This window comes from Kryptolebias marmoratus, linkage group LG11, assembly GCF_001649575.2.
Source record: "Kryptolebias marmoratus isolate JLee-2015 linkage group LG11, ASM164957v2, whole genome shotgun sequence".
Classification (NCBI taxonomy): domain Eukaryota; kingdom Metazoa; phylum Chordata; class Actinopteri; order Cyprinodontiformes; family Rivulidae; genus Kryptolebias; species Kryptolebias marmoratus.
Genome location: NC_051440.1, coordinates 9,105,337 through 9,115,046, shown reverse-complemented (window position 1 = coordinate 9,115,046; position 9,710 = coordinate 9,105,337). Strand labels below are relative to the sequence as shown.

General features: G+C 39.9%; 1 protein-coding gene across 3 annotated transcripts in view; it reads right to left on the bottom strand.

The window, feature by feature from the left end:
* Window positions 1-2,106: 2,106 nt before the first annotated feature.
* Window positions 2,107-9,710, bottom strand: part of plxnb2b (plexin b2b) — a 133,135-nt gene continuing 125,531 nt past the window's right edge. For all 3 annotated transcript variants that reach the window (XM_017434762.3, XM_017434766.3, XM_017434763.3), the window contains exons 33-37: window positions 6,721-6,868; window positions 6,474-6,538; window positions 6,252-6,327; window positions 5,649-5,723; window positions 2,107-5,099 (exon numbers count right to left, since the gene is read on the bottom strand). In XM_017434762.3, coding sequence (XP_017290251.1) covers window positions 4,995-5,099; window positions 5,649-5,723; window positions 6,252-6,327; window positions 6,474-6,538; window positions 6,721-6,868 — 469 coding nt within the window. In that variant the 3' untranslated portion in view covers window positions 2,107-4,994. The remainder of the gene's footprint in view (window positions 5,100-5,648; window positions 5,724-6,251; window positions 6,328-6,473; window positions 6,539-6,720; window positions 6,869-9,710) is intronic.

The following is a 9,710-nucleotide window of genomic DNA, read 5'->3' as shown; positions in this document are numbered from 1 at the left end:
AGAAAGGCATATACAGCACGACTACTACGATACTTTTTTTACGGTTGTGAACGAAACTGAAACTTATTTCTTGTTTTATAATCTGAAATTATGTTATCCTTAGGTATCATTTATTATTTAGTAAGCAAAACAACCAGGAGCAGAGCTGTCCCATTACACTAATTTCCCCTTGATACGGGTGGCCCCAGATGACAGAAAAAGCTATAATATATAATTTTAGAAACACACACTTGATTCCTATCTATTACATATGCAGAACAAGCTAGACTCACACTTCTTTCACACAATAGCCCTCTAACAAACGTTGTGTGATAGTTTAAAATATAGGCTGATACAATATACACACACCTGTTTGTACAATTTGATCAGTTCTTTTGCGCTAATAAAATTCCTGTAGTCACTAATTCATCTGCACGAACAGCAGACCCCTAGGCACAGGCTCATTTAATGAGTTTTGGGTCCCTTGCTGGGAATTTAATTTCCACTTGTAGATATTTTTTCCCCAAGCTGTGTCTTATTGTGACATTTAAAAAAAAATCAGCTGGCTATTTTGTGTGTTTTAACAGTTATTTTTAATTTTCTTTATGCAGTCAGGTCTGCATTTTTGTGTTACCTTCATACTGTTTTGCATCTCTTGTTGTGCTTTACTTCTCATTTGTTATTTACACCTATTTTAGCCTTTCTGTGCCCCTGAGGGTTTGGGCTTTTATCCATTTTTCTCTATTTTCTTTAGTAGTTATATTGCTTTTTTTACAGCTAGTTTGAGTAAAACAAAAGTCCAAAACTCAACACATATTTACACTGTCAAGTAAAAGCTAAACCAATAAGGCATTCTGATCCTTAGAACTACTACTAGCTTAGTGAGACCACTTAAATGTTGAAGGTTTTAGGTATGAAAGCCACTGATGTGATGGAGAATGTGAGATCACACAATTGTTTAGATTTCCTGAGTTTTCATCCCTCCTTCTCAATCCTTAGGGAAGTGTAAACCAAATCTCATTAGAAGGTAACACGTGAAGGTGAAAAGTATCCTGTTAGAAAATGCAGTAACTCTTGCTGAAGGAGGACGGCTGCTGTGTGTCAGGAAGTGTCCCTGGAAGGAGAACAGAAGCCAATAGCATGCAAATTTGAATCCATTTTCATGGAGAATTCCCTGCACATAGGCTGACTTCTTATATTTACTGATATTGAGCAGTATTGATTTATAGAAAGCAATGGTTGGGGGTGATCCTTTAGGTGCAAATAATGTTGATACCCAAATATTAAATGAGCGACATGGCCTAACAGAAATATAAAGCACTGCACTGCCTTTGATTTACGATTAGTGATCAAGGATAATGTGCTAAATGCAGCACTTGCCTTAATCAAGTTTATTCCGCAGCCCTTGAAGTTACTCCATCTGTGGCTGCATCACTGATCTGCTTACTCAGAAGATGGCCTACGCAGGCCTCTGGTCTGTCTTTGATATATCCACCCCAGCGCCGTGGTTTGTTAAGCAGCCAGAAGAGGCAATTTTTTTTGCCTTTCATCTTTCTTTTTTTCCAATTTCATTCTTAGCCGTCAGTATTTAATTAATGTTTTCAGCACAATTTTTCTAACCTTCACCGCTGATGACAGAGATGCCGTGCTGCCTTTTATATTATGAAGTCGTTTCATGAAGCCAGCGAGACCTTCTAGTTTGTATTCTGAGCTGTGTGACACGAACCTGATGTGGCATTTGGGGAAAAAGCATCAACCATCACAGGGCATGTCGCATACAAAAAAAGATGTTATCAGGGAAGATATGAAGGAGTATAAAATGCAAGAATGTGCTAAGAAGAAAAAAAATAACGGTAAAGCACTTCTTTTCAGGAAGCGATTGGCTGGTTTTAATTTTCATAAATCTTAAATACTCTTGCTCGTGTATGAGCTTTTCAATCAGTCCAAGGCCATCTTATGAACTGTGTAAATATCAAAAGACTTAAGAACACATAGCTCACTTTAACACGAAATCAGCTGCCTGTGGCAACTATCACCCAAGGTGATTGTTACCCCTTCATGAATAAAGCATGAGAGTGTTGAGTCAAAGCAAATCGATATTGTACAACTGAAAGAAACACAGTCAAATGAAGGGTATATATGTCTCTGAGTTTATTCACGGAGAAGTGTATGATGAAACCTGTGGGTAACTGCTCCGTCCACACGCACGACTTTCCTAAAATTAGGTTCATCCAGCACAACCAGATCAGGTAGAAGATTGAAAATCTTCTGAGCTGCCTTGGATGGGGGAAAAAACAGTGGCTTCCATTACTGCTCCTTGTATTCAAAGCGGAGTGTCTCAGTTTCTTTTATCATTACAGCACATTCACAAGTTTCAAAGTGAGGGGGGAAAAAGAAGTCTCGACAACAGCACAAACACTTTTTTTTTCCTTATATTTTGTTATTCCCCCCCCAGGAACCAATGCATAGGGTATACAGTTAGAATACAGTATTTCAACTCGTTTTACAAAGATTTATATGGTATAGGAAACAAGAAATAAAAATAACTGCACAGCAGTAAGAAAGGTCATTTGTCGAGTATAGATAGTCATTTATCGTACACACTATAGAATAGCTTAAAAACGCAGGGGAAATAAAAATGAACACCATTGGAACAGTTTTGCTCAATATTCAATTGTACATCAAGATACCCTTTTTTGTCTTCAGACTTATTTAGGAATGTCAAACATTTTCAAAGAAAAACCCAAATCTAATCGGCCACTTTTTTTACATTTATTTGTTTTGACATTTTGCTTTAGCCACCAAAGTCCTAGTAAGCACACACGAAAGACACCCAAAGGAAATGCACACATCAAAACTGCAACCGTAAAAGAAATCGTACTGAAATCTCTTCAGCCAACTGGCACGCAAATGGCTGCAGCAGGGCATCTAGCATTTTAGACAGCACACATAAGATTACAAGTCCAAATACATTGCTGTGTCTATAGTACTATTATCATCATAGTCACCTAGGTTACCAACGGAATAATTTAGAAACAATATATATGTAATATCCTATTCAATAAGGCACATTTTAGGTTAAAGAAAGGCTCTGAAAGAAGCTTCTTGCATCGACTCTGTCAGTGAGAAAGGAGTCACCAGTAAACAACGGTGGAGACAAGGATGGAGTCTGCAGTCGGCATGCAATTAAGATCAAAAGCCTCCCCTGCTGATTCCATTATACAGAGTGCCACTCTGCATCGCACTGAGTGGGCAGTGCCAAATGCTGTTAGCCGGGATGCCGGAGAGCCGTGCTGAGACGGCAGGCGGGCAGGCTCGAGGTCTGTGCAAACGTCACTCTCGCCAAGGCAGGAATCGTTAACATTCTGGGGTCTCTGGAGCTTGCTGCTCTGTGTCAACCACGCGCATCATCCATGATCAGATACAAGCAAGGGCAATTAAATCATCTGTCAACGGCAAGACCTACAATTTAGGGATGGTGTTTAATGGCCTAAGGAATATCAAACTCTCACTGCGACCCTGTCCACACTCTGACACTGACATGTCAATATTTCAAACACCATAGCAATTATGTACACGATTGAACTCAACCTTCTTGACATCATAAAAATAAAAAAAGAAAAAGAAAGAAAATCTCCTATACTTTGTTCAGAACATATTATTGTAGTACCAACTGCATTTGTAGCAGATTATTAGGCTATTTATTAGCTCTAGAGGCAGAATTATTTATGATTATTTGTAACATTTCAATGGCAAGCGTAAAAAAATAAAATGGTACAAAACAAATCAAAAACACAAACAATGCATGAATCAATTTGGACCTGTTTAACATATTGCTGAATTGCTACGATATGGCAAATACATTTAGAGAGATTATGTAATTGTGTATTGTGGCTCATGAGATACTAACGTTATTGCAGTGCTAATATGAGTGAACAGGCTCCATTGGAGAATTTAACTGCTTCTTGCTGAACTTACTCCAAGAAAAAGTGTTACAGCAAAGAAAGAAAAAAAAATCTAAAAATCAGTCATTTACTTAAATGTCTAAGAAAAAACTCTGAACTGTCCCTCTGTGCTTTAGTTTAAGTGGAATGTTTCATGGCACTGTACAATAAAGGGAGACAATCTGTGGTATTACCGATTTCCACAAGCACAAGTGGCAAATCAAGCATCAGAAGCAAAGAGTTCAACTGAAATGTGTCTGAAACCTCTGGTGACCTGTCATCCATGTGAGCCTGTACATTGCTAGATTCACCGGCGTCCCTGTGAGGACCCTTTGGTCTCTGTCGTAAAGCGCAGGCTCGGACCGACTGACGGGGAGTTAAAATGACAGAAAGCAGGCGTCCCTTCGCCCTTGCGCCTGAAAGTAGGCATCCTGTGTGTGCGCGCACACATTCCCACGCATTCATAATGCACACACTCAAGTTTAGCAACAAACGCCTCTGTTCACATGTTGAACTCCACGCAGACATCTACACACACACACACATACAGGCTAATAAAAACACTGTCCGCACCACAAAGTGATCCAATTAAAAAGATTTTTTTTTCCTTATAAAGCTTTCTGGATAAAGACGATAAAAAAAATATATAATACAATTTTTTTAAACCTTTTCCACATAGAGAGAAATTCAACATCTGATTATCTGTCATACCAGTACTCCACAGAGGGGCTTAATTTTCAGAGAGAAATCTCATACTGCATTGTGGGAGCAGTGATCGGTGAAGCATGAGTGAGGGCTCAGACATTTAAGTTTTGGCAAGTGAGATTTAAGGCGTACCTATGACAGAGGAACCCATCATTTCTTCCCCTTATTCTGCTCCCTGTGCGCATTTAATTAGTCCCTGTTACTCACAGATCAAAAAGTTGCTTCAAGGCCGAGCCGCACAATATAGACACAAAAAGGAGTCCCCTCTCAAGTTTCTTATTTCCATCATTTATGCACAGAAACGAAGAAATAAGCCCCTGTAGTCACTGGCGATATCCCTCTTCTTCTCTCCCTCGCCTCAGTGGGTTAGAGATCAGTCACTTTGTTTTCCAGGGCAGCTGCAATCTGCTGCAGCCGCAGGGTCAGTTGTTTACTCTGTGCAGCTGGATCCTCATCCAGGGATGCGATGATCTGAAAGGGGGACCAAAGGACAGTCGTTGAAGTGATCGACGAAGAAGATGGAAACATCAACAGAAGAGGAGGGGGAGGAAGAATTGAGTGAAGGACAAGACAAGGGTGATGTTGGAATAATAATAAAAAAAAAATAGGAAGGAGGATGGATAGAAGCACAGGATGAAGAAGAGAAAAAAGGTGAGAGGTGGGTGGATAGTAGTGTTATTTGATATAAACAGTCATGGCATTTATGTTTTTACTGAGAGACACACTTAGAAGAGACTGACAGCCTCATTTGGTTATCCAAGTTGTTCATCTGGTTTTGTTTATTTCCCTTTTTGTGACCTCAAGTGGCAATACAAAATGGACTTAAAAAAAAAAAATCAATTCCCAGAGCAATTTTCCAATTCACATCCCACAGAAATGCTTTCAATTAAAATTTCACACAATCTCTTTTCTGGCATATCAAGAGTGAAGGGGAAAAAAAAAAAAGAAATATAGTGAGCAGTAGTGCATACAGTGGAATAGCCTCCTTTGGGTGAAACAGAAAAGAGAGGAGCCTCTTACCCCATCATAGTATTTCCTGGCATACTGGTAAAGCTGATGGAGAGCCACTTGTGTGTTCAGTTTGTCTGTGTGAGACTGAAGAACATAAGAGACAATTTAAAGGTTAGAAATTCAACTAAATGGAACCCAAAAATGTTGCACACCGCTGAATTATCTACTTCTTTCTGGTATAAAAAATAATATTCTGCCTGTAGGAGCAAATGAAATGTCCTGTACAAAAAAAATTTCAAAATCCACAAGCAAATCTTTCCACAGAGACAATACCAATATTTACTACTACTGCCTTATTTTTTAAATAACATCTTAAGGGGGCATGCTAAGGGAGATTGAAACATCAGTACATAAATGAACTACAACTCTGAGGGTGCATGTTAGTCTGAACACGTATTTACTGCTTTCCGCAAACAAAAGTTAAAAGGATGATATGGAAACTAACAAAACATGCAGCTAAATCTTAAATGGAAATTCACTCTTTTGAACAAAATATGGTTAGGATGGTAAGCAGAAGAGTCACCGTAGCCGTCTGAGCTGAAACCGAAAGGATTGTAGCATTAAGTGCAAGGTCAACCAAAAGGCAAAGAAAATGACAGCTGTGTCTCTCACCCGTGACACTTCCGCCAAATGAGTGTTCATGTCCTGATCACTGACGGGGACCATCTGCCTGATGCCCTTGTAATAGCTGCTCACACAGACACAGACACACACAGAGGAAACAAGAGGTGGTAACCACTCCATTATGTAACTGCTACTGAAATATTTGCCAAAAAAAAAAAAAAAGGATTTGGAGCTAAACATGTAAACAGATGAAGAGCTGGAAGTACTTACTCGTCCACCATCTTCTTATAGGTGGAGATCTCCTTTGCATAGAGTAGTTTGTTACTTGGAGAGTCCTAAAAAGGAAAACACATAAGACCCTTAGGATTAACTGATTTATAATATTTTCTTTTTTCTGACATTTCTCTCTCATTCGGTGTAATGCTTCATAGCTTCTCTCAATATCTGTCTTCTACCTTCACCCCCATTCCTCTGTCTTTATCTCCTCTTCCTCTGCCCTTCATTTGCTTCTACTCACCCGGCTGAGTTTGTGCTCGCTCTTGGTGCAAGCATCCATGAAGGTCTGGGCGATGACGGACAGCGAAGCATCCACCACTTCGGACACGTGGACATCAAAGATGAAGTGGGGATTCTTGAGGATGTTCACCCAGAACCGCAAAGGTAGGCTGCATTGTTTAAGGGTGGGGGTGGGGGGGGGGTGTCGACAACAAATCACAATTATTACAGTCATTATAGCTTTAGAATGTGGGGAAATCTTCCCATTACATCCGTGAATTCATTCAAATCAGGGAAGCATTTCATGTGAAAAAGCACTTGCAAGAGGTGCAATTGAGTGCACTACAAGGTAATAACAGGGATGGAGAAAAGCCTTTCTTGTAGGTGTCAGTTTATTCAGAACAATATCCTTTACTGTCAGTTTATATTAGTCTTTCATATCAAGCTGACCTTTGTGGGAATCAGTGACGTTCACAGAAAATAAAATAAAAGAAGAAAACCTGTAAGATTTCTTGGCACAAAATGACAGGCAATGATGCTCGTCTACAGTAACAAAGAGAGATTAAAACCGCTAAAGTATATGCAAAAACTTCAACCTTTTAGGTTCCTGCGCAGCTTAACAACATAAAGAAAAGGCTACAAAATGTAATGCTTGAGTTCCTGTGCTAATTTCCCTCCTGAACAGGAAAACACAAGCTCCCTGCGCTTCTTTCCAACTTCACATCAGCTTGTGAATTCATAAGAGTATCAAAGAATTCTGCAGTTTCTTTAAGAAAAAAAGAAAATTCTTCCTCCCGATTGCTGTGAACATCCCACCATCTGGGACAGGAAACACATACTGTGTAAAATTCATACTGGTTTGGTAATATCTTCTGGGAAGTCTGCAGTGAGAATACAATAGGAGCATAAAAATAGCTATTTTGCTATAATCACAGAATTAATTTAGCATGGGACGTAATTACCATGTTTGTTTGTTGTTATGCTTCATACACACATTCATATTTAAAACATGGCCCTCAGTTGATGTGATAAACAGAACGGGTGGATGCAGAACGTGGTGTGGAGTATAGTAAGTAATTAAAATCGCTCATCTCCTGTCCTTGTGTGGGTGCTCTCTTGCCAGTCTTGCGTCAATCACCAACATCTACATGCAACACGTCGTCTTGTATGCTTGAGCCTCAGCCGACGTGACACTAATTTATGCACTTAAATGCCACATGGGAGCACGGAGATTGCAAATGCAAACTAAGTAAGCTGAAATTGTGCATTTGTATTCAGCTCTTTCTTGGATAAGTTTTATTTCTTGGAGAGTTATTTTATCACAGCCAGCAGGACTGTTGGGTAGGAGGTCGGTGAGCAGTGGTGGGTTAACTAGTGGCAACCCGTTTCTGTGCCGAAACTCGGAAGATTTCTTTGGTAGAGAGAAGCTTTTCTGTATTGTTGGGTTAGAAAAAGGGTTCTGACTGGTGTTTGTCCTGATATGTCCAAGAACAGTTCGGAGCATCCAGCCGTCTGATTTTCTTTTTGGAAGGTGTGCTGAAAAGAGTGCTGCCATATGCCTTGGACATTCTGGGGAAGAGTGGAGCTTATCTGTCAACTGATCACCACCTGATAAAATTTTGGATCATGAGGAAAAGGAAGATGCCAAACAGGTGTGGTACATCTGAACTCCTAGGGGCTGTGTGCTCGGAACATTTGGCCGAGCCCCAGTCACACCGAGGGAGGAGTTGGAAGTCAAATTTAAATGGGTTGTGCTCTGAACACCCATTGCTATAGTGGCTCCACAAAGCTGTAACCATGGGCCAACCTCCAAAACCAGTGGCAGACACCTGAAGTGTGAGTAGATGCAGGAGTTTGTGCTATAGAAGCTGGTTAAGCAGGTACCTGGAGGCCTAGCAGAAAATAGCTTGGGCAGTTGCAAAAACAAACAAACAAACAAAAAAAAAACGCTGTGGTTAGAATATAGATGCTTCAAAGAGATCTGCCATAATGTCACTCAGGAAAGAAGTACTTTACTAACACTAGAGAAGAGGCATACCAGTATCCCTTATTTGTCCTGTGGGAGGTAATTCATTGGGTTGGGGTTATCAGACTCTTTGCTACGTGCCAGCTGGTTCCTGTACAACCAGAATGAGAGCTTGGCTCACAATGCTGGCAACAATACAGATTCATTTTTAGTGGGTGTTGGATACTGCCAGGGATGCCTGATGTCTCTGATTCTGTTCATAATTTTTAATCTTTTTCATTATTTTTATGAACACAATTCCTACATGAGGGGCAGAGAGTTGCATCTTTGTTTTTTTGCCGATGTGATCCTGTTGACTTTGTTATGTGAAGATCTCCAGCAGGCACTGGATTGATTTTCAAATGAGTGTAAAGTAGCTGTGGTGAGAATAAGCAGCACCTCTAAGGTCAAATTCCATTTCCTAGTGTTTGCCCAACCCGGTCGTACTTGAGAAAACTTTAAAAAGTATTTCACCTGACAATTTAACAGAGGTGTTCAGTGTTTGTTATCATGAGAAGATACACTTCTTAGCTTTGTTGCTGTGTGATGCCATGTGGTCATTAACTTTTTGGAGTGTGGCCCTGAAAAACCTCCACTCAAAGGGCCAGATACCCCTACACTTCCACCCTCTACCTACATCACAAAAAGAATTAGGACATATTTCCTCTGGTGTGAAAGCACAAAACAGCATGGTAGAGCTAAGGAGATGGAGAAAAGAATGACCTGCTATTTAGTCCAAATCTTATGATTTACAAGTTTGTGAAAGAAATCCCAACGAGTCATTACTCATTTTGTTTTGTTTGATTTTTGGTTTGCTTGTTATATAGGCAGTAATGATCAATCCTGTTTGCACAGGCTTTACTTGAACAATGTAACAAGCCATACCAATCTGCTATTTTCTGATGAAAGTGTATCTACATTTAAGCAATGGGAGGGCAGCTCAAACGAGATATTTGTTATTTGGGTTTCTGCTGGCAACATCTGAGGCACCAAATTATTGGCTATGC